Source organism: Lepisosteus oculatus, chromosome 5, assembly GCF_040954835.1.
Source record: "Lepisosteus oculatus isolate fLepOcu1 chromosome 5, fLepOcu1.hap2, whole genome shotgun sequence".
In the NCBI taxonomy this organism is placed as follows: Eukaryota; Metazoa; Chordata; class Actinopteri; order Semionotiformes; family Lepisosteidae; genus Lepisosteus; species Lepisosteus oculatus.
The window spans coordinates 55,898,495-55,924,091 of NC_090700.1; the positions used below are offsets into that span (position 1 = coordinate 55,898,495).

Below are 25,597 nucleotides of genomic sequence, written 5' to 3' on the forward strand. Positions count from 1 at the left end.
ACCGTGTATCCTTTCTGTGCGGACGGAACAACACACCCACTGTCCGTCAGTCCATCACAGCGACATGTGAGCTCCTGTCAGATGCATTTCATAATACTGAATCACAAAGGATGGGCTTGGTTGCAAAACTGTCACAGGATAATTTATTTTAATATAGCAATGGAGTAGGATTCAATCTGCACCCACCTATAATGTCACGTTTTAGATTGGCATGTCCTGACAGAGGAAATCTGTAGGAATCTTAGCAGCTACTCATACTTCATTTTCCATGCTAGCAATCTTAAAAGGCCCAATGTTAATTACCAGGAGAAAACCAATATAGTTGCTATAAATACCACAGGATTTTCTGCTGCAATAAAAGTCTTGCTTCAGTATGGTAATTATATTTTAAACTGACAACTCACTCTATAGTCTTGAGCAGGTGTTGCCTTGCTGGTGTTCCTTTCTTCAGTCCTACTAAAAATGTTCTTTTTTACTCTCTCTTTTAGCATATTCGAAATTTATATTTTATCAGTAAAATCTTGATACTTAGAAATAAACCTGTTTACAATTAATATTACTTTATTTTTACTTGACCTTAGAACAGTTAATAAGTAGACAGAAAAACATATCTGTTTCTCACCTGTTTGCCAGTGATGTTTTGGACAAAAACACAGATCAGTCATCTCCAACCATGGTTGTAACAAGTCCTTATTAAATTCAGAAATCCAGCCAAATCCTAATTCACTTAGATTCAAAATCAAGCCCCAAATCATATTCAAATCAACATCCAAGGATTGAAAGCTTGGAATACTTGGTGAGGACAGCTTGTCTTAACCCACCTGGCAGCATCCTGGCCACAGGACGAGGAGACTCGAACCCCAGTCAGAGTGAGCGAACCCAGGGGCAGCTGCAGGGCGGAGATGGGGCAGTGGAGGGAGGCTGGAGACGAAGGCGTTTGAGTTCAGTTATGAAGCTAGTTTGGTGGTGATGGTGATTAGGTGCAGCTGTGTGAGATTGATTTGTTGCTATTATCTATCTCAAACTACAGGGAATAAGTTCCACTTAGTGCAGCTTAAAGGCGAAACCTATTGAAGCTTACTTGGTGTCACTCGCCAAAGAACATTTGGCTTCCTCCTGAACTTCTTTTAAAAACACCAGCACAAGCCTCCACCTCCTGTTTCTGAAAAACAAAGCTCTTGTAATCAGCGGATCAGCTGAGCAAAGTGAAACTGCCTGCTTGTGATAGATTGACTCTAGGGATCTTGACATATCAACGTCTTTTTTTCAGGCTCTATTTGGTTTAATATTTATTAAAACAAAGATTTTATTACCTATTAGAGTGAGGCTACAGTTACAAACTCCAACTCTCCATGGGGCACTTTTCAGACAAGAAGGGAAGCGTGTAATTAATCCCATGTCAGAATGTCCACACATCATTCTAACAGAGTTAGCGAGTTTACAATCTCGACGGGCATGTTCTAGCAGCCTCCAGTATCAGGCCAATTGGTAGTACAGTCTCTCTATGGGACAACCTACTGCAGCAAGGAGATCTATCAATGGATCTCTGGTTCTTTAGGGGAGCCAATAACTCTTTATGCGTGAAATAATTTAATTTACTGCATGAGGATAGTCCAGTTCTTAAGGCTTATTCAGGGCCTTCTTAGTCTGCTGAAAACATGGTAGATCACTGGCTCTTAGAATCTTTTTTGAAGGACTATAGCTGTGAAAAAAACACACACCTCAGGCTCCACATCTGTCACTGCTTTCAAAACCTGCTTAAAATCTTCTGTTTTTACTGAATTGTGTGATGTATTTTCACTTTTGGTTCCACAAGGAGAATTTACTAGGCCATTCATTGTACAGCATCGTTTATAATTTAGAAATTAAATTATATTATTGTTGCACCTGTTGTTTAACAAATCCTTTGCAATGGATCAATATAGTCTAATTACATAATTGGCATTCAGAGGCAGTGAGGTTCCACATGAGGAAGAGAACAAATAGGAGACACTCTGTGTGTGATTGGCCATTCGTGGATTAGTGAGCTGGTGTATACTGTATGTCTGCAACCTCTCCGTCTATCAAGCCTGTGGATCTTGGGGAGCAGAGCTGCATATCCTTGAGGTATACTGTTTATTTTGGTATTTGTTAAACACTTGTTTAAGAACATTTTGCACAGGAACAAAAAGATCTGCAAGCTGTCACGATATTAGTTCCCCCTCCTTAAGGGTGCTCCAGCCCTTTCACTAAAGACTTTATTCTATGCACCTGCTCCCTATTCCCAGCCCACCTTAAAAGCCAGGCACTGACGCTCTTCCGGGCTCTGCATCTGATTTCCATATCGTGCGAGTCAGGGGACCTGGAAGCGCCTGGTCCCGTTAAGGTTTTAACCCCCGTTCCCGTTCCCCGTCCGCCGGTTCCGACCCGGCCTTCGTGGTTTTTATTCCTTGTTCCGATGGATCTCCTGGTTTTGGACTTTCTCGTGTGTTTTGGATTTCCCTAAGGACTTCTCTTTTGGATTGTTCGCCTCGGCCACACCTCCCCCGTGCACCAGCGCACCTTGGACACGCCCCCCTGTCTTCAGCCCCGTTTTCCTGCATGACGTTTCCCCAGTGTTTCCCCACTCCATCGGACTGTCGTCCGCATAGGGTCCGGAAAGAACTGTTCGTTACACAAGCTGTCTTGCTAGTTTTTATAAATCATGCTGGAAATCCTTTTTAGAATACAGTAGATGTTTAGTTAGGCAATACAACACAGAAACACAAGCAGTGTATCTACAGGTTTTAAACGACATAAACTCAAAACAGAAACCTTAACACTATTTACTGTAGATGTTGTCTAATGTGATAAATACATTGTCTTTGCTAGGATATAATTGAAATCCTTGAGGAAACATCTTCACATATGTATGAATTCCATTTTGCTGCTAATTGTTAATTTATTCCCAACAGGATCTTCAATGAAAAACCAAATAAGATTTTCTTTTGTCATTTCCTTCTCAGTGCTGTTACTACGGCCTCAGTCTAAAGGAGCTTAAACAGCACACATTTCATTTGAAAAAGAAAACAACACGCCTTTACTCATCTTCTAAATATAGAGCCAATGTATTAAGTAAATGCACATTTAGTTAGAATATCAGTTATTTAGTCTTTCATTCGTAGTGTTGGCAGATGTGATATCTGAAAGTCAAAGGTTGCATTTCTTAATGTAGCTGCCTCTTAAAGGCTGTGCAACTGATTCTCACTAATGCATGAGTCTACCACAAGACTGCCACATTTCCACTGATGGATGGAAATATATTCCAGACAGATGGTTCTGACATATTTGTTTTATACACAGTCAAGCAGGCAGCTCAGGCAGCTCACAAAGGGAATAACACTTCCATTAGCTTCTTACAACACCTTCTCTTGGCACAAAAATTGTTCTTTTAAGAAATCCTGCTAAATAAAACATGAAATATAATTAAACTGTGCTTCTTTATTTAACTCTATTTACTGTATGCTTACTTTTTCCATACATTCCTGTGGTTTAACTTTACTTTTGCTACATTTCCTAATAGGGTTATGATAATTCTATGATTTGCCATAATAAGTCCAGGAAAAGCTCTGGAATACTGCTCATGTACATGTTAGCTACAGTAAATTGCAGTAAGAACATACTCTGGAACAGTAAAACAGACCACAGAGTGAATGAGGGAGTTATATCACTGTGTGAGTCGATTGACCTGAGATTGGGATGTGTCTTTAGCTGCCTTTGACTGGGAGAAGATAGAAGATACCAGGAGTGTTTCTGAGCTCCATGTGCTCAAGCTGAGTGTCTGAGCTCCATGTCTTCGAGCTGGACAGGGATCTGAGTGTCTCTGAGCTCTGTGTCCTCAAGCTAGACAGGGATCTGTGTGCCTCTGAGCTCCATGTCCTCGAGCTGGACAGGGGTATGAGTGTATCTGTGCTCAGTATGCTCCTGTACAGCCTGCCCGGTGGGAGAAGATCAGCAGTGGTCTTTTCTTAGCATTTGTAGTCTTTCTATCCTGGTTTCCCCCCTCTCTTTTGATCTCAATAATAGTTTCAGGTGCTTTCTGCAAGCTTGGTGTAGTTATCAGGTGATGGTGATCATGAGGTCTACTCTTGCTGACAGACATGCCATAGTCAGCAGATTGTTCAGATGTTCAGGTGTTTGAAAGCAGAATAACAATCATCCACTGAAAGCATAAAGAAGATATACATTTATTGGGTTTTGTACTTGAATAAAACAAGGATTAAAGGATCATTCTCTCACTGATGTAAAGTTCACCTCCCTGTTACAAATCTTGGGTGAAAGCAGGTGGGCTGGGAACAGTGCTGCCGTCGCCTGAAACCAGCACAGACAGTGTTAGAGTGGAGAAGCCAGTGCAACTGCCTGATTGCCCACATTACCAAAGAGCCTCGTTTGGCTGAGGAGAGTGATCTCTACGCTCCAGAGCACTTTGGCGGAAAAACCAAAGGAGAAGTCCAAAACAGACATTGTGTCTTGAATCTAAAAATTGTTGAACTGTGCCTCTCTTATTTACCACTATGGTCATCCCTTTGTACACAATCGATGCTGAGTATTGGTGATGCTCACAAGTGATCCATTCTCACTGCTTACTGTACAGTATGTGTGGCTTTCCAAGGCCGTGTGTCCCTGGGGCGGAGCAGGTGCTGGGAGGAGTGGGAAGAGGCAGCTGTCTGCTGTGTAACAGTGTAGCACTGGAGGGGGCGGATTTCTTATTCTGTGGGGTCTGCTGCTAGATTGAAGTGCAAGGCTTGTGCAGAAGCTCTGATTAAAGAGCTGAAGCAGATATCCTTATCCTCTTTCCTCAGAGCCTACGCAAGTGTTTGTGAGCTTTACTTGTTTATTTCTGTTTATGTAGAAAGCATTCATCAGAAAGCATCATATTAGGAAGTCACAGAGCTGGCAAAAACTGACCAGGGGTCTTGCCGCTTCTCCACAGTTGCTCCTCTCTGCCCAGTTCCTGTGATGTTATTTCATCTGTCTTGCCTGAAGCACATTTCAGGTTTTATGGAGTTCTTATCAAAGTGCTCATGTGTCACAGTGAGCACACTGCTCTGCATCTGGACCTTGCTGCTGTGACACCAGCTTTCTAGACATTTGTTCATTCTCATAATTGCCAAGTTTAAATACAACATCCTCAGATCCGAAGAAGACGTGAAGCAACTGAATTTTGAAACTTTCTTAAACCATCAGTTTTCAAATTCATGGATGTCTATTCTTGCATGTATAGAGCTGAGAACTGGGAGAGTGTCTGGAGGTTCCCAAACTGTGGGTCACGACCCACAGCCAGGCTGGGAAACTCCCATGTGGTCTTCAGGAAAAAACAGCTCTGTCTTTGTTCTAATTCTGTGACCCCTCATGAGCTGTAAATCCCACGTTGTTTATATAATCTAAGTATGAGCTTTGTGAAAAATCCACCAAAATGTAATTTTGCAAGTTCTGTTGCATTTGTTTTACTGTCCTGCTTTTGTGCAAGAGAGAGAGGTAACCTAGCAACGCATGAAGCATCCTCAATCAACAAATGATTGAGACATCAGAGTCAAAAAAGTATTTTCTGGTTATGAAATATTTTCATAACTAGCCACTGAAAAATAAGGCTTGCAGTTTTGACCTGAACATACATCATATCATAATCATGTTCATGCATTGTAATAAATTATTATTCTGGTTGATGTTATTAAATTGGGCTCTCTGGAATGTCCTGATTTGTGAAGTGCTGAGAAGTTGAATCCCAGTCTGACCCAGCTGTGAGGCCTGTGCTCACAGCAGAGCTCCCTACTGTTTCCATACAAACTCCTCTTCACAGACGCTGACCAGCACACAGTACAGCCACACTGCACTGGTCCTGCCCAGCGGAGGATTGAGACTGTGGATAATGTGCTACACAAATGCCAACAGCAAGTTCACTATTCAATTAAACTAATACAGAAATAACAGAAGGGTAATAAAGTAACATGAAGCTAATTAATGAAGACAAATTATGATATAAACACACATCATCTCGAACGTTAATGGTACGAAATCACATTACACATGCACCAAGCAAAAAGTAAAGGGTTCCTCCTTGTGGTCCTGGGACACTGCTAGCCTGGCTGCATCTCTCTGTACTTACCAGCGGAATCTGCCTCTCTCTACAACCCAGTGTAATCATGGTGCCACATTTTATGTTTCTCAGACAGAAACAAGAAGGATAAAAAGTTGATATTTTCACAAAAAAAGGGGCTTTGGTAATAATAATTTCAGTTTTTACAACAGAAAATCGTGCAAGAAATAATCTTTGTGTTAGCAGCACATGATTCCTAGAAGCTTCTCAACACTCCTGGGTTTTAATTTTTTAGAACGTGGATGAACACATTGAGAGGAACAAACTTCTAAATATAGCACAGCCTCTGAGGCAATGGATCCGTGTCTGATTTGAGGCACTGAAATTACTATTCTTTTCTTTACTGTGAATCGGGATAGCCTATGCCCAAAATCTAGCACTTTGCAAATCCTGTCCTGTGTTTTTCAGTGACAACCTGGCTTTTCCTTCTAACAGATAGATCTCATTTTGGAGTACACACAGTATATGCAGTACTGTACATAACAAAGAAGAGCCTTGGTTTTCTGCCTTTGTCCTAAATTTGTTAGGGTTCTTAGATGGTTTGCTGGATGTGGGCATTGTTTAAAACTATAGATAAATAGAGGAGAGTGTTCTAAAACTAAACATTAAGAGTTTGCATATGATCATGGGTATTTTTCTTGTGAAAAAGTAAAAGTTCTCTCACAGAATTTTATTGTCACATGTGGCAATTCATGGAAATCTTTGGTCACTGCACTGTTACTGGTTCCAGCAGTTCATATAGTGTGGAGGCTTATTTGCATCTAAAAGGCTAAGAGTTCTGTTGGACTGTTTGTATGTTCACAGCCAATACTGTACATCAAAAGAGAAGGGTTTAATAAACTGGACTGTTAATGCATTAGTGATGTAAGAAAAAAATGTCTTGAGACTGGAAGAAAGGTGTGGAACAACAGGATCGTGAAGAAGTCCATAGGATTGACTGTCAATGGCTTTGAGGATTTCAAATCTTTGAATCAAGTCTCCTTGAAATCTTAAGTGTTCAAGACTAAAAAGATGTAGTTATTTCCAACTGAATGTGTGCCTGATTGCTCTTCACTGGACTGGCTCAAGAGCAGCAGTAACATCTCCCGTGGTTCAACACCTGAAAAGATAAGGCAGTTTTAAAGCTGTGTCAGCTTCTTTGAGGTTGTGTTCTTGGTTGCAAGAGAGCTTTTCTTTCTACGGAATGACTCCTGGAAAGTTGTATTTTTTGAAACTCAGGGTTTAATTCGGTTGTGACACAATTCACAGTGGGCATGTATATCTTTGTTTTTCGGCTCTTTTATGAGGTCTATAATGTCCATGAATGTTTATTTATGAAACTGGTACTGTTAGGATTTTCAGGACTCCACACATCCTGTGAGACCTTCACTGAGCAGGGGGTGGGAGGACATGTTAAGCTCCTAAGGCTCATATCTATGGAATATCATGCTGAGAAGGATTCTTGTGGTATTAAATTGCTGAGAAATATTTCAATATCTGCCTACCAAATCGACCAGCTCAGAGACTGAACCAACATCCATTTCCCACGGAAGACACAACATTTCCAAATTAAGTCCTATTAACTACCAAGTAAAAATGCATCTCATGCTATTTTAATCCTGTGCAGACTTTATGTTCTGGGGCAAACCTGAAATCTTGATTGAATTTGAGGATGTGCATTCAAGTGCCAAGTTTACTACGGTACAATTGTACGTGTTCACTTAATTACCTTGCTCTATATTTTTAAAACTAATTTACCCTTTTCCATCCTTCATTGTGATTTTAACATATTTTTACTATTTTGTCACTATTGTCTGTGGTAACATGGCCTGTGATTTGCCAAACTGAATGTTTATGAAGATAGTGCATTACAATGGCTGTTGTAATGAATCATGGTGACATGGTGAGGCAGAGGTCAGCATTGTGCCCAGTGTTTGATTACGGACCTGAGGTGCTGTGTGCAAGGAGTTCGTAAGTTCTCCCCATGTCCCTGTGGGTTTCCTCTGGGTGCTCCGGTTTCCTCCTACAGTCCAAAGACATGCTGATGGGTTAATTGGCTTCTGGGAAAATTGGCCGTGGTGTGAGCGTGTGTGTGTTTGTGTGTCTGCCCTGTGATGGACTGGCATCCTGCCCAGGGTGTACCCTGCCCTGTGATGGACTGGCACCCTGTCCAGGGTGTAACCTGCCCTGTGATGGACTGGCATCCTGTCCAGGGTGTAACCTGCCCTGTGCCCTTTGCTTGCTGGGCTGGGCTCTGGCTTCCCACGACCCTGAATTGGAAGAAGCTGTTAGAAAGTGGATGGATGGATGTAATGATGAATCAATATATTCAGTTCACTAAAGTGCAGTGCACAGAAAGAAAGGTAAAAACATAAGAAGAAGAAATGAAATGAAAGTAAAATAAACTTAAATAAAGGAAAACCTTGGTATTACTTAAAATTTACATGCAGATCGTAAGCTCTCATAATGACTTCCTGTAGCTAGAGATGGAAGACAGGTGAGATTTTATTTATAGAGCTGTCGACTGTCAACATCTTTTGCTCTTCTCTTTACTTGGATTGGAGACCAAGCTAGATTTTTTATGAAATGATTATTTCACCGTGATCGTGAAGCACATATTTCTTGTGGTGCACATTCCTAAAGCTAAACTTAGTTTAAAGCTAAATTAAGGCTCTCTTATCAATGCAAGGAGCATACAGTCATTCCACGTTGTACGGTCAGTCACGTATCTCTGGAGATATATTTACTTCTATGGGAAGAAAATAGCTAAACTGGAGAATCTTTGAAGAAACATTATACACAGAACAATGTTTAAAAATTGGAACAATTACAGTTCAGTTTAGGCAATTACTGCTTAGATTAAGTTGTTGAAAGCTCACTAGGACCATAAACAAGCAGGCACAGGGGTTCTAGAGAGACAATGGTAAAAAGCTCCCCTATTGGGCAAATATATTCCTACTGTATATCTCTGTCACACAGTTCTTGTGTCTTATGTCTTATGAAGCCATATTGCTGATTTTATTCTGGGCTAAGATTGTGTCCAGAGGAAATAAATGGCAGAGAGTCTATAGAGTACCAATGTCAAAGAGGGTATCTTTACCAGTGAATGCTGGAATGGGTTTAAGTGAGACTGTGTGAAAGTCCCCCTTAATCATTTAGCTTTAGTTAAAACAACGCTTTGGGGGAAAAACGCTTCAAAGACTACAGAGTTGATGTCTCACACCTGAGTGGCTGTACTATAGCCAAAAAAATGCTTTCACAAATGGTGTTGGTGCTAGGCATTTTAATCCCACACATTGTTTAGTGCTCATCACTGATAACAAACATGGAAACACAACATTGTCACAGCTTCCGGTATGAAGACATGCTTATCAAGAAGATGTGATTTAGCAGCCATATCACCCTGCAACTCACAGCTGACAGCCCACTGAAGCTCAGCAGGTGTGAGCCTGGCCAGTACCTGGATGGGACACCTCCTGGGAAAAACTAAGGTTGCTGCTGGAAGAGGTGTTAGTGGGGCCAGTAGGGGGCGCTCACCCTGCGGTCCATCTGGGTCCTTATGCCTCAGTAGAGTGATGGGGACACTATAGTGTAAATAGGCGCCATCCTTTGGATGAGATGTAAAACCGAGGTCCTGACTCTCTGTGGTCATTAAAAATCCCAGGGCATTTCTTGAAAAGTGTAGGGGTGTTACCCTGGCATCCTGGCCAAATTTCCTATTGGCCCTTACCAATCATGGCATCTCAATAATCCCCATCTATGAATTGGCTTCATTACTCTGTTCTCCTCCCCACTGATCACTGGTGTGTGGGGAGTTTACTGGTGCACTCTGGCTGCCATCGCATCATCCAGGTGGGGCTGCACACTGGGGGTGGTGGAGGGGATCCTCATTACCTGTAAAGCTCTTTGAGTGGAGTGTCCAGAAAAGCGCTATATAAGTGTAAACAATTATTATTATTATTATCAAATCTGAATGCATCCTAATTGCAGATAGTTATGTTGTAACACTGACCTTGCCTTTGGATTAGAGTCATCTTCCTGAACCCCAGTAGTATACATGCAAGAGGTATTTAACTATGAAGTTTGCAGCAATAACTAATTTTGAATAAAACATGAGAAAGAAGTCTAATTAATTTGCTCACTGATTAAAAAGAGGGGGATATAATGTGATTGGTTTGTCTGGATGCTACATGATCAAAAACGGAATTAATTTTTACTTGTCATTATTTATGTCTCTGAACAGTATTTATTTAAACTTGGCAGTGCTAATGACATATAAAGAAAATATTGGTGTTTTAAAGGAGCATAGAAATAAGAGGAGAACAGAAACTTCTGGAATGAATATCAGCTCAAGATTACATGGAGCCCTGCATCTTGCTCATGGTGGAGAGCCCATTGCATAAACGTGCACTGTGTTTTTCTGTTCTCTGAGTTTCTAACATTGATTTACATCTCATAAAAATCAGTATATAAATATAAAATGTGCTTTCACTGTTTTATATCCCTGTGTGCCTTCAGCGCGCATGGTTGTGTCCCTGTGATCTTGTGTCTATGGCACGACTCATGTAAACACACGCATGACGTGCCTCCTCTCCCCTGCACCTGCAGGTTTTACTGGGACCTGACCATGCTGCTTCTGATGGTGGGCAACCTGATCATCATCCCGGTGGGCATCACCTTCTTCAAGGACGAGCACACGCCCCCCTGGATCGTCTTCAACGTGGTGTCGGACACGTTCTTCCTCATCGACCTGGTGCTCAACTTCCGCACGGGCATCGTCAAGGAGGACAACACCGAGATCATCCTGGACCCCCAGCGGATAAAGATGAAGTATCTGCGCAGCTGGTTCGTGGTCGACTTCATCTCCTCCATCCCTGTGGACTACATCTTCCTCATCGTGGAGACCCGCATCGACTCCGACTTCTACAAGACGGCCCGCGCCCTGCGCATCGTGCGCTTCACCAAGATCCTCAGCCTCCTGCGGCTGCTGCGGCTGTCCCGCCTCATCCGCTACATCCACCAGTGGGAGGAGGTAGGCCTGCTTGCTTCCCGCTTCGGGGGGCCTGGGCCCAGCGGGCTCGATGGAAGGCAAAGGGGAGCTGAGCTGCAGCTCGGGACAGCAGTGAACTCAGCTGTAGACAGCAGTGTGGAGCAGTGAACTCAGCTGTAGACAGCAGTGTGCAGCAGTGGGCTCAGCTGTAGACAGCAGTGTGCAGCAGTGAACTCAGCTGTAGACAGCAGTGTGCAGCAGTGGGCTCAACTGTAGACAGCAGTGTGGAGCAGTGCGCTCAGCTGTAGCTCAGGACAGCAGTGAACTCAGCTGTAGACAGCAGTGTGGAGCAGTGGGCTCAACTGTAGACAGCAGTGTGGAGCAGTGGGCTCAGCTGTAGACAGCAGTGTGCAGCAGTGGGCTCAACTGTAGATGGCAGTGTGGAGCAGTGGGCTCAGCTGTAGATGGCAGTGTGCAGCAGTGGGCTCAGCTGTAGACAGCAGTGTGCAGCAGTGGGCTCAACTGTAGACAGCAGTGTGCAGCAGTGAACTCAGCTGTAGACAGCAGTGTGGAGCAGTGGGCTCAACTGTAGACGGCAGTGTGGAGCAGTGGGCTCAGCTGTAGACGGCAGTGTGCAGCAGTGAACTCAGCTGTAGACAGCAGTGTGCAGCAGTGGGCTCAGCTGTAGACGGCAGTGTGCAGCAGTGGGCTCAGCTGTAGACGGCAGTGTGGAGCAGTGAGCTCAGCTGTAGACAGCAGTGTGGAGCAGTGGGCTCAACTGTAGACAGCAGTGTGGAGCAGTGGGCTCAGCTGTAGATGGCAGTGTGCAGCAGTGGGCTCAGCTGTAGACGGCAGTGTGCAGCAGTGGGCTCAGATGTAGACAGCAGTGTGGAGCAGTGAGCTCAGCTGTAGACAGCAGTGTGCAGCAGTGGGCTCAGCTGTAGACAGCAGTGTGGAGCAGTGAACTCAGTTGTAGACAGCAGTGTGCAGCAGTGGGCTCAGCTGTAGACAGCAGTGTGCAGCAGTGAACTCAGCTGTAGACAGCAGTGTGCAGCAGTGGGCTCAACTGTAGACAGCAGTGTGGAGCAGTGCGCTCAGCTGTAGCTCAGGACAGCAGTGAACTCAGCTGTAGACAGCAGTGTGCAGCAGTGGGCTCAGCTGTAGACAGCAGTGTGCAGCAGTGGGCTCAACTGTAGACAGCAGTGTGCAGCAGTGGGCTCAACTGTAGATGGCAGTGTGGAGCAGTGGGCTCAGCTGTAGATGGCAGTGTGCAGCAGTGGGCTCAGCTGTAGACAGCAGTGTGCAGCAGTGGGCTCAACTGTAGACAGCAGTGTGCAGCAGTGAACTCAGCTGTAGACAGCAGTGTGGAGCAGTGGGCTCAACTGTAGACGGCAGTGTGGAGCAGTGGGCTCAGCTGTAGACGGCAGTGTGCAGCAGTGAACTCAGCTGTAGACAGCAGTGTGCAGCAGTGGGCTCAGCTGTAGACGGCAGTGTGCAGCAGTGGGCTCAGCTGTAGACAGCAGTGTGGAGCAGTGAGCTCAGCTGTAGACAGCAGTGTGGAGCAGTGGGCTCAACTGTAGACAGCAGTGTGGAGCAGTGGGCTCAGCTGTAGATGGCAGTGTGCAGCAGTGGGCTCAGCTGTAGACGGCAGTGTGCAGCAGTGGGCTCAGATGTAGACAGCAGTGTGGAGCAGTGAGCTCAGCTGTAGACAGCAGTGTGGAGCAGTGGGCTCAGCTGTAGACAGCAGTGTGGAGCAGTGGGCTCAACTGTAGACAGCAGTGTGGAGCAGTGGGCTCAGCTGTAGATGGCAGTGTGCAGCAGTGGGCTCAGCTGTAGATGGCAGTGTGCAGCAGTGGGCTCAGCTGTAGACAGCAGTGTGCAGCAGTGAACTCAGCTGTAGACAGCAGTGTGCAGCAGTGGGCTCAGCTGTAGACGGCAGTGTGCAGCAGTGGGCTCAGCTGTAGACAGCAGTGTGGAGCAGTGAGCTCAGCTGTAGACAGCAGTGTGGAGCAGTGGGCTCAACTGTAGACAGCAGTGTGGAGCAGTGGGCTCAGCTGCAGATGGCAGTGTGCAGCAGTGGGCTCAGCTGTAGACGGCAGTGTGCAGCAGTGGGCTCAGCTGTAGACAGCAGTGTGGAGCAGTGAGCTCAGCTGTAGACAGCAGTGTGGAGCAGTGGGCTCAGCTGTAGACAGCAGTGTGCAGCAGTGGGTTCAGCTGTAGATGGCAGTGTGCAGCAGTGGGCTCAGCTGTAGATGGCAGTGTGCAGCAGTGGGCTCAGCTATAGACAGCAGTGTGGAGCAGTGGGCTCAACTGTAGATGGCAGTGTGCAGCAGTGGGCTCAGCTGTAGACAGCAGTGTGGAGCAGTGGGCTCAACTGTAGACAGCAGTGTGCAGCAGTGGGCTCAGCTGTAGACAGCAGTGTGGAGCAGTGGGCTCAGATGTAGACAGCAGTGTGCAGCAGTGGGCTCAGCAGTAGCTCAGGACAGCAGTGGGCTCAGCTGTAGACAGCAGTGTGCAGCAGTGGGCTCAACTGTAGACGGCAGTGTGCAGCAGTGGGCTCAGCTGTAGACAGCAGTGTGGAGCAGTGGGCTCAGATGTAGACAGCAGTGTGGAGCCGTGGGCTCAGCAGTAGCTCAGCACAGCAGTGGGCTCAGCTGTAGACAGCAGTGTGCAGCAGTGGGCTCAACTGTAGACGGCAGTGTGGAGCAGTGGGCTCAGCTGTAGACAGCAGTGTGCAGCAGTGGGCTCAGCTGTAGACAGCAGTGTGGAGCAGTGGGCTCAACTGTAAACAGCAGTGTGCAGCAGTGGGCTCAGCTGTAGACAGCAGTGTGGAGCAGTGGGCTCAACTGTAGACAGCAGTGTGCAGCAGTGGGCTCAGCTGTAGACAGCAGTGTGCAGCAGTGGGCTCAGCTGTAGACAGCATTGTGGAGCAGTGGGCTCAGCTGTAGATGGCAGTGTGCAGCAGTGGGCTCAGCTGTAGATGGCAGTGTGGAGCAGTGGGCTCAGCTGTAGACGGCAGTGTGGAGCAGTGGGCTCAACTGTAGACAGCAGTGTGCAGCAGTGAGCTCAGACGTAGCTCAGGACAGCAGTGTGCAGCAGTGAGCTCAGCTGTAGACGGCAGTGTGGAGCAGTGGGCTCAGCTGTAGACAGCAGTGTGCAGCAGTGGGCTCAACTGTAGACAGCAGTGTGGAGCAGTGGGCTCAACTGTAGACGGCAGTGTGGAGCAGTGGGCTCAGCTGTAGACAGCAGTGTGCAGCAGTGGGCTCAGCTGTAGACAGCAGTGTGGAGCAGTGGGCTCAGCTGTAGACGGCAGTGTGGAGCAGTGAACTCAGCTGTAGACAGCAGTGTGCAGCAGTGGGCTCAACTGTAGACGGCAGTGTGGAGCAGTGGGCTCAGCTGTAGACAGCAGTGTGCAGCAGTGGGCTCAGCTGTAGACAGCAGTGTGGAGCAGTGGGCTCAGCTGTAGACGGCAGTGTGGAGCAGTTGGCTCAGCTGTAGACGGCAGTGTGCAGCAGTGGGCTCAGCTGTAGACGGCAGTGTGCAGCAGTGGGCTCAGCTGTAGACAGCAGTGTGGAGCAGTGGGCTCAGCTGTAGACGGCAGTGTGCAGCAGTGAGCTCAGCTGTAGACGGCAGTGTGCAGCAGTGGGCTCAACTGTAGACGGCAGTGTGCAGCAGTGGGCTCAGCTGTAGACAGCAGTGTGGAGCAGTGAGCTCAACTGTAGACGGCAGTGTGCAGCAATGGGCTCAGCTGTAGATGGCAGTGTGGAGCAGTGGGCTCAGCTGTAGACAGCAGTGTGGAGCAGTGGGCTCAGCAGTAGCTCAGGACAGCAGTGGGCTCAACTGTAGACAGCAGTGTGCAGCAGTGGGCTCAGCTGTAGACGGCAGTGTGGAGCAGTGGGCTCAGCTGTAGACGGCAGTGTGAAGCAGTGGGCTCAGCTGTAGACAGCAGTGTGCAGCAGTGGGCTCAGCTGTAGACAGCAGTGTGGAGCAGTGGGCTCAGCAGTAGCTCAGGACAGCAGTGGGCTCAACTGTAGACAGCAGTGTGGAGCAGTGGGCTCAGCTGTAGACAGCAGTGTGGAGCAGTGGGCTCAACTGTAGACGGCAGTGTGCAGCAGTGAGCTCAGCTGTAGACGGCAGTGTGCAGCAGTGGGCTCAACTGTAGACGGCAGTGTGTAGCAGTGGGCTCAGCTGTAGACAGCAGTGTGCAGCAGTGGGCTCAACTGTAGACGGCAGTGTGCAGCAGTGGGCTCAGCTGTAGACAGCAGTGTGGAGCAGTGGGCTCAACTGTAGACGGCAGTGTGGAGCAGTGGGCTCAGCTGTAGACAGCAGTGTGCAGCAGTGGGCTCAGCTGTAGACAGCAGTGTGGAGCAGTGGGCTCAGCTGTAGACGGCAGTGTGGAGCAGTGAACTCAGCTGTAGACAGCAGTGTGCAGCAGTGGGCTCAACTGTAGACGGCAGTGTGGAGCAGTGGGCTCAGCTGTAGACAGCAGTGTGCAGCAGTGGGCTCAGCTGTAGACAGCAGTGTGGAGCAGTGGGCTCAGCTGTAGACGGCAGTGTGGAGCAGTTGGCTCAGCTGTAGACGGCAGTGTGCAGCAGTGGGCTCAGCTGTAGACGGCAGTGTGGAGCAGTGGGCTCAGCTGTAGACGGCAGTGTGCAGCAGTGAGCTCAGCTGTAGACGGCAGTGTGCAGCAGTGGGCTCAACTGTAGACGGCAGTGTGCAGCAGTGGGCTCAGCTGTAGACGGCAGTGTGGAGCAGTGGGCTCAGCTGTAGACGGCAGTGTGCAGCAGTGAGCTCAGCTGTAGACGGCAGTGTGGAGCAGTGGGCTCAACTGTAGATGGCAGTGTGCAGCAGTGGGCTCAGCTGTAGACAGCAGTGTGGAGCAGTGGGCTCAACTGTAGACAGCAGTGTGCAGCAGTGGGCTCAGCTGTAGACAGCAGTGTGGAGCAGTGGGCTCAGATGTAGACAGCAGTGTGCAGCAGTGGGCTCAGCAGTAGCTCAGGACAGCAGTGGGCTCAGCTGTAGACGGCAGTGTGCAGCAGTGGGCTCAGCTGTAGACGGCAGTGTGCAGCAGTGGGCTCAGCTGTAGACAGCAGTGTGGAGCAGTGGGCTCAGCTGTAGACGGCAGTGTGCAGCAGTGAGCTCAGCTGTAGACGGCAGTGTGCAGCAATGGGCTCAGCTGTAGATGGCAGTGTGGAGCAGTGGGCTCAGCTGTAGACAGCAGTGTGGAGCAGTGGGCTCAGCAGTAGCTCAGGACAGCAGTGGGCTCAACTGTAGACAGCAGTGTGCAGCAGTGGGCTCAGCTGTAGACGGCAGTGTGGAGCAGTGGGCTCAGCTGTAGACGGCAGTGTGAAGCAGTGGGCTCAGCTGTAGACAGCAGTGTGCAGCAGTGGGCTCAGCTGTAGACAGCAGTGTGGAGCAGTGGGCTCAGCAGTAGCTCAGGACAGCAGTGGGCTCAACTGTAGACAGCAGTGTGGAGCAGTGGGCTCAGCTGTAGACAGCAGTGTGGAGCAGTGGGCTCAACTGTAGACGGCAGTGTGCAGCAGTGAGCTCAGCTGTAGACGGCAGTGTGCAGCAGTGGGCTCAACTGTAGACGGCAGTGTGTAGCAGTGGGCTCAGCTGTAGACAGCAGTGTGCAGCAGTGGGCTCAACTGTAGACGGCAGTGTGCAGCAGTGGGCTCAGCTGTAGACAGCAGTGTGGAGCAGTGGGCTCAACTGTAGACGGCAGTGTGGAGCAGTGGGCTCAGCTGTAGACAGCAGTGTGCAGCAGTGGGCTCAGCTGTAGACAGCAGTGTGGAGCAGTGGGCTCAGCTGTAGACGGCAGTGTGGAGCAGTGAACTCAGCTGTAGACAGCAGTGTGCAGCAGTGGGCTCAACTGTAGACGGCAGTGTGGAGCAGTGGGCTCAGCTGTAGACAGCAGTGTGCAGCAGTGGGCTCAGCTGTAGACAGCAGTGTGGAGCAGTGGGCTCAGCTGTAGACGGCAGTGTGGAGCAGTTGGCTCAGCTGTAGACGGCAGTGTGCAGCAGTGGGCTCAGCTGTAGACGGCAGTGTGGAGCAGTGGGCTCAGCTGTAGACGGCAGTGTGCAGCAGTGAGCTCAGCTGTAGACGGCAGTGTGCAGCAGTGGGCTCAACTGTAGACGGCAGTGTGCAGCAGTGGGCTCAGCTGTAGACAGCAGTGTGGAGCAGTGAGCTCAACTGTAGACGGCAGTGTGCAGCAATGGGCTCAGCTGTAGATGGCAGTGTGGAGCAGTGGGCTCAGCTGTAGACAGCAGTGTGGAGCAGTGGGCTCAGCAGTAGCTCAGGACAGCAGTGGGCTCAACTGTAGACAGCAGTGTGCAGCAGTGGGCTCAGCTGTAGACGGCAGTGTGGAGCAGTGGGCTCAGCTGTAGACGGCAGTGTGAAGCAGTGGGCTCAGCTGTAGACAGCAGTGTGCAGCAGTGGGCTCAGCTGTAGACAGCAGTGTGGAGCAGTGGGCTCAGCAGTAGCTCAGGACAGCAGTGGGCTCAACTGTAGACAGCAGTGTGGAGCAGTGGGCTCAGCTGTAGACAGCAGTGTGGAGCAGTGGGCTCAACTGTAGACGGCAGTGTGCAGCAGTGAGCTCAGCTGTAGACGGCAGTGTGCAGCAGTGGGCTCAACTGTAGACGGCAGTGTGTAGCAGTGGGCTCAGCTGTAGACAGCAGTGTGCAGCAGTGGGCTCAACTGTAGACGGCAGTGTGCAGCAGTGGGCTCAGCTGTAGACAGCAGTGTGGAGCAGTGGGCTCAGCTGTAGACAGCAGTGTGCAGCAGTGGGCTCAGCTGTAGATGGCAGTGTGCAGCAGTGGGCTCAGCTGTAGACAGCAGTGTGGAGCAGTGGGCTCAGCTGTAGACAATAGTGTGCAGCAGTGGGCTCAGCTGTAGACAGCAGTGTGGAGCAGTGAGCTCAGCTGTAGACAGCAGTGTGGAGCAGTGGGCTCAGCTGTAGATGGCAGTGTGGAGCAGTGGGCTCAGCTGTAGACAGCAGTGTGCAGCAGTGGGCTCAGCTGTAGAAAGCAGTGTGGAGCAGTGGGCTCAACTGTAGACGGCAGTGTGCAGCAGTGGGCTCAGATGTAGCTCAGGACAGCAGTGTGACACAGTGGGCTCTCTGATCACAAATGAAAGGTTTTGAGCTCGAATTCCAGGTGAAACCCTGCTGTTGCACACTGGACAAAGGTACTTCACCTAGATGGTTCCAGTAAAATATCTGCTGTATAAATGGGTACAAATGTAGGTTGCTTTGGTTAAATGCGTCAAGTAAAAATGCTTAGTTTAGAGGAGGTTCCCCACCCTGTGAGTTTTTATGAGATATGCAGCATTGCAGCTTGGGTCTGACATTCCCTGCAGTTACACTGAGAACATTCACATTTCTGCAGTTTCAGCTGTGCTAAAGTGACTTTTTGTGTTCAGCAGACAGGCTGACATGGTGGATTTAGAAAGGTACACGTCTTACACCCCAAACACCTCTTCCAGTCTCATTCTGATTACACAAATGCACCTTTGAAAGAGATATGTCTTGAGTTCTCATTCGCATAACCTTACAGGACTCCTCCACAGTGACAGTGCAGCAGGGGGTTGTTGTCTTCTAGAGCAATTGTGTAACCATAAATGGGAATTTACTAGACTCTAATCTCTGTGGTGGGATTGTAAACAGGGCTCTGTAAGAATTCTTCCATAAAACATCACAATTGTATTCAGCAGAGTTTATTGTAGATCAACAGAGTACAAACACACAGAAATACTTCTGTCTAGCCTGACACTCAAGTAGCATTTATTACAGCTATTGCCTATAACAATTTAAAATCCAATACAGCAGACATCTTCACCTCCTGGGCTAGGTCTCACTGACACAGATTTGGCTGCTGTCTTCATAAGAAGTCAGAGAGCATCTACAGACCTAACCAATTAAGTAAAATTAACCGTTCCTTTCATAGACGCTGTGACAGCTAAGTGAGTATTCTGCCCATCCAAAGGCTTCCACCAGCTGATACTACACTGCCTTTTGTGATAGTATTTAGCACGTATCTTGTTGGGTTTGTGCTACTAATTGACATAGACAGTTCTTTATTTTACATGCTGTCAGGAAATGTCTGATCATACTGGCTTATAACACACTGTGACAGTGGAGCACACCTCCCACTGCTCTCCCTACTCCGTGGTGCGTGGGAATGCGCAGCTACAGCACCTGAGGCTCATCAGGTCTGCTATCGAAGATCCCCACGAGTTCATGGTCGGGGTTCAAGCTCTGAACCAGCGTTCTAACGAAACGGCTACTAAATTATTATTTTCCCTTTAGCGGAAAGACTCTTCTTGGTATACAGTATAGCGAAGAAGTCTTGCCTTATGATACGACTACACACTGGCACCCAGCTCGCTCCCTGGCTAAGGAAAAGAAGCGCTCTGCCGGTGCTCAGGCAGTCCATGCAAACCCACACTATTACAACACATACACCTTAATAATTCTATTGCTTTTTTAGGAATTACTGTATTAGGTAGAAATGCATGAAAATGTGGAGAACATGAAAGTACGAATGAAAAGTCTTGGCAAAAGGGTGATGCTTTTGTCAAATGTGTGGTTCTTTTTAAAGGAGATATGACAGGGGCCCTGAGATCCTGCTGTTTTCTGAACATACTGTATTTAACTGTAGATTTGATCATTCTTTGCCAGAGTGCTTACCAAATTGTTAAGATCTCAGAGCTGCATTGAATAGGCAACGGGTCAAACAGGCAATTTAAAAGAAACATTATATTAAAAGAACAATATTTTATTACAACAGTGTCTCAGATCCTAGGCATAAACACTAAAGGGGCAACACTGTTTATAGGGAGGACAAGACAACATACTGTGGGAAAACGTACATGAAATGACCACAGGATGGATTATAGCTCATCATCCACAGTGCCAATCATTCTGTTTCTTTTTATTTAGAAAGCGTAAGGAAGATAAATAATTTGACATGTCTTGTCACCTGGTGAAGCCATGCAACACACTCAGCCCAGAGCTGAGCCGGAGAATTCAGTGGGGAAGCTTCCTTCAATGGCTCTGTGTGACAAAGGCCTGCACAGTTGCCAATGTTTTCAGACGGCAGTAGGGGATTTATTTCCCTGTTCCCGGAGAGTGCTGATCGGAACATTTAGGGAATGCACCCCCAATGACAGAGTTCAATTCACTTATTTGTAACTTCCATGGATTATTGGTTAAATAGCAGAACATTTTTCTATTCATCTAATGTCTTCTGGGTTTATGAGATAATTCCTTTTGCTGTAGCTCCTGCCATTGAGCACACATTAGCATTAAAAAGCACCCCAGTGTGATTGTGAATTTTGAGCAGAGGCTTCACCACACAGCCTTTCTCTGACAGGTACAGACAAGTCAGCCATAGCCGAGCGTTCATTTGCATTTAGCTAAGTGTGAGTCATGTTATTTCCAGTGGGGAAAGAAAGAGCAAAACAAGGCACAGGTTGTTTTTTGTAAGGCTTGGCATTCTGGTTATGCATTAAATGGTGGTGCACATTTTAGAAAGAACTGAAACTCTGAAACCAGCTTCATTTGTACCATAACATTAGAAATATGCATTTAGACACACACATTTACAGTACCAACAGTAAAGGAATACACATTTAACGGTTAGGGAATACACAGGTCTACAGGGAAAGACCTACAGGACAGACATATGCTCAAAAGTACTGTAACTACACACACTGTGGCTGTGCAGAATGTGACTCCTGAGACTAATTTAAAGAGTGATAGTTTATGACATCCTATGACATTTCATTCACAAAAATGAAATGCTGGGTGAAGGAAGGACAACATTTTAAATAATTCAAAAGACAGCACTTAGATTCCTACATTTATTCTTTTAACAAGTTTCTGCAAGAGCATCTGTAAACACTGTAGTAGTATTTCACCCTATTTCATGTTCTGCCTTTAACATAACATCACCTTATTACCCCTATACAATTTCTTGCATTAGTTCGTCTTTTCACCTACCCCAGCTTGCTCTCCATGAGACACACAGACAGGGAGAGAAGCTTGGGGTCAGAGTGCAGGGTCAGCCATTGTACAGCACCCCTAGAGCAGCTGGGGTTAAGGGCCTTGCTTAGGGGCCCAACAGAGTAGGAATTCTCTGCCAGCTGCAGGATTTGAACCAGTAACCTTCCAGCCACAGGTGCAGATCCTTAGCCACAGAGCCACCCTAGCACTATGAATGTCATATACACATGATTCCACCTGGACTTTGACCATTTTTAAACAAAATACAGGCCCTATATGGAAATGTAATTCTATTTATATGTATATTTTTAATATATTTTGAGGTTCATTTTCAGAATCTTTTTTAAAGCCTCCCATAGTGTTGCCCAACTGAGAGCAACAAAGCTGCCCCATTTTCACAGCATTAGAGGAGAATGTGCGCACCTGAGCAATGGTACTGCAACTATCTCATTTGAAATTAAACCTTGTAGCCTTAGCCGTCACCTTTCATGAGGTGGGCAGGGTGTATTGATGCAATTCCTAAAGAAGGTGTATAAGGAAGGGACTGAGATGCTCTGCAGTGCAGCAGGCAGCCACCATCAAATTCGTTAAATAGTGTAAATAAGATCAGCACCTGAGCAATGACCAGACACCTTCGTCCCTCTCCCTCAGCTAGTGTCAACGTGTTTTTCCATGAGAGGAGCAAGACTCCAAGCTGACTTCACAGGTTTGATTAACGACTGAACCCCAGCCGCAGGAGGAGAAACAGAATAGAATCTTCACTGCCACATGGCCGAGGACGGTGGAAATTGTTGTTGGTACAGCTTTGCTACAGACATAAAACAGTAACATACAGAATATAATTACAGGACCTGAATACACAATATACCAAAAAAACCTAAATATATGCCGAGTTGATACTCTGCAATACAAACATAGACAAATAAGTGCAATTTAAATGGGATACAGGCCATAAAGCACAATGCTACATTTTTAATGGCGCATTACTTGTTAAGCAGCCTAATAGCCATCGGGAAGAAGCTGTTTGAAACGTGAAGTTTTGGATGTCAGAGAATATTGATTTGACCTGCTGTCCAGCATGTCCCCCAGCCGCCTGCACAGCTTCTTGTTTCCAGGAGCATTCGAAGGGAGAAGCTCATCACGCCGACGCATTCTTTCAGGGAGAATGGAAGTTGACCTGATGGACCCTTGAGCAGTTTCTAGACTGAGAGAAAGAGCAGCATGTTGGAATTGTGTAGCCCTCAAGAAAAATGAAAAACGACATTTCGCTTCCCGGGTGTTGATTGCAGCTGGCATGGTTACAGCACATGTGGTCACACATCAGAACCGGACAAGGAAGGAGAGTGATGGTGAAATGCTCCTCACCAGGTCTTGTGTCGGTTTGCGTTAGGAAAGACGCCCCGAGGTAGTGTGTGATGTTCTGGGTGATATAAACATCACACACTACGCTGTTGAACACAGAAAATCATCAAACAAAAGCATTTTCTCCAACCATACCAAGCTGTGTCCCTGTCAGGCCACCTTCCTCCCACTCACTGCTCTCCTCAGCAGCAGCGGCAGTGCTGGGGTACCAGAGAAAGGACAGACGCAGCTTCAGAAGCTACGCTGGGGCCAGCGCAGCCAGAAGGGGAGCTGCTGCGTGGTAAGGGTGTCACAATCGAGCCAAGCCCTCCCAGCCTGAGCCACGGCTGGGCTTTTAGGCTCCCTGTCACCTCAGGAATCCAGAAGCAGCCTTTCATGAGCTCAGCCATGGGTTTATATAATTTCCACATTGAATTAACAGTCACAAACTGGGAGGTGCATATTTGTCCTGGAGCCAAGAACTTATCTTCCAGTTCAGGATGATAATGTACATCCTATAATTCTGACTTTGGTTTGCTTTGAACATTACTCTGTCAGCTGCAGAATACAGTTCCTTAACTGTAAATTAAGAGGAATAAGAGACCATTTTATATGGAAATATATCTAAGGAGCAGATATCCAAACAACAGATGAATAATGCCACTAAATAGGCAGCAAAAGTGTGCATAGTCACAATTTTATTAATGTAGTGTTATTAAATAAAACATTGGCTGCGTTTCCTCCTCTAATTTAATTTTTTCTTTACACACAGAAGTGTCTTGAATTAAATTAGACAGTGTGTTTATTAAATGAAATCCAAATTAACATGCTAATGACTAATCTCTTACAGTAACCTAAATAAGAGATGTTCACAGTAAGGCCAGCTCAACCTTAATACTAAACCAGTATAGACTGAAGCTGTTTAAGTAGCTGTAAGCTGCTTTTGGATAATTTTACGGCTTGTTTATAAATTATATAGACACGGCACATGTACAATGTCAGATTTTGAAGCTTGGAAAATGATACCCACTGAACAGTATTCTGATAACATATTTCTGTTTCCACATGAATTACTTTATTCTAATTTACTGTGTTTTAGAACAACATGTCCTTTCAATCACACTCCCCCAGCAAAGGAAGAATATAGCCCCCTTAAAATGTATAAATACATCAATAATCAATGGGACAAATTCATCCAAATGAAAAGACTGATGATAAATATGTGTTAGTGGGATAAAGTTTTTAGAAAGTTGAAAGGCATGAACAGATAGTGTTGACATATCGTCCTGTGGAAATACAGAGCGCTACTTAATATGGATACAAAACAAGAGTTTCCAAGTACAAACTGTAACGAACAGTTCTTTCCGGACCCTATGCGGACGACACAATCCGACGAAGTGGGGGAACACTGGGGAAACGTCATGCAGGAAAACGGGGCTGAAGACAGGGGGGCGTGTCCAAGGTGCGCTGGTGCACGGGGGAGGCGTGGCCGAGGCGAACAATCCCAAAGAGTAATCCTTAGAGTATCCAAAAACACATGAGTAAGTCCAAAACCAGGAGATCCATCAGAACAAAGAATTAAAAACCACGAAGACCGGGTCGGAACCGGCGGACAGGGACAAGGAACAGGGGTTAAAACCTTAACGGGACCAGGCGCTTCCTGGTCCCGGACTCGCACGATATGGAAATCAGATGCAGAGCCCGGAAGAGCGTCAGCGCCTGGCTTTTAAGGTGGGCTGGGAATAGGGAGCAGGTGCATGGAATAAAGTCTAGAGTGATAGGGCTGGAGCACCCTTAAGGAGGGGGAACTAATATCGTGACACAAACGGATCATTATCTGGCACCTTACATGGCCTCAAAAAGGAAACAGGGCTTATTTTAGTCAGTCTATGATTGTCTCTTCTCAGTCATTCAATACCGTTTAGTCCTGTATCCTGAAAGGCTGCTGGTTCAAGCCTTGATTGTCATTAGTAACCCCTTTGTGCTGCAGGAGGTGAGTAGGCTCCAGCAGGCCAGGGCAGCATCAGTTGCTGAGCAATCACAACCTTGAGCCTGGACAACTACTGGAGAGCTGGTACTGCTCCCGGAGAGAGGTGCACTGCTTCTCAGACAGGTGCTTAATCTCCTGAAAAGCACTGTGTTTCTCAACTTTTTGCATTTATGAGGCAACATCTACAGATCTCTGCGCTGGAGCACAGGTTGGGTGCAGTTGGGTGAATTCATTCACTAATATCTATTAAAAGTTTGGAGGGTATACAATGAAAATTAATTGATGTTTTTCAAATTTCAGAAAATTATGACCACCCCTAGACACCTTTGACAACTTGTTTGCATTTATTAATTGAGAATTGCCACATGTTTTTTTATCTTTTACCATCTAATCTGGAAACACCAGTTGTTACACCACTGGCCCCCGCAGACAGCAGACTCAGAAGCTGGAGGAGTTACTGCTGCACCAGGAGCCAAGACCAGATGAACTGGTCCTAGCCCAGTCCCAGGAGTGCTGAGCCTCACAGCCTCACAGCCTCACAGACATTCTCAGGGTAGAGAAGAGGCACCTGAGCAAGGCAACAGAAAAGTTCTTTCAGAAAGATTCAGGTATCATTCAAAACAATGCCTTGCTAATGAGGATGACTATGCAGGAAAATATAGGTGGCTCCTTTTGAATATTTTGCAAATGTTTTATGCTAAGTACCATTTGACCCACCCTCTGCAGTGAATTACCCCAGTAGGGATAATCTATGAACTTTGGGATCAGCATGATCCTCTACACTCTAATTCCTCTAAAGTGAGTAGTGCATTTGGATTTCATAAGGAATGAAATGCTTGAAGTGACTTTATTTTTGTTAACCCAGTATTCTGGAGCTCTCGTGTAATTATTACATGGTGAAGGGAAATAATAAAATGATACATTTTCTCACACTACTGTATATTTAAACCTGTGTAACAAAATAAGGGCATTTTCAGGTAATGGTAAGGTAATAAAAAGCATTTTCAGGTAATAAAAAAGCATGATGTCTGATGTTGATCACAGTGTTAAAAGCTTTGGAAAAATACCATCTGTTTGTTTACTGTGCTGAGCAGAGGCCATTTCTATTAATACTGGCATTTCAGCTTGTTGAGACTGATTGGTCTGCAGCACAGACGACATTCCATAGATATGGTGGAT

General features: G+C 46.7%; 1 protein-coding gene across 1 annotated transcript in view; it reads left to right on the forward strand.

Annotated features, from left to right (window-relative positions):
• The window catches only part of hcn4 (hyperpolarization activated cyclic nucleotide-gated potassium channel 4), a 98,796-nt gene that overhangs the window by 21,450 nt on the left and 51,749 nt on the right, over positions 1–25,597 (forward strand). The window contains exon 2 of the mRNA XM_006628884.3: positions 10,703–11,126. Within this exon, the coding sequence (XP_006628947.2) occupies positions 10,703–11,126 (424 nt within the window). The remainder of the gene's footprint in view (positions 1–10,702; positions 11,127–25,597) is intronic.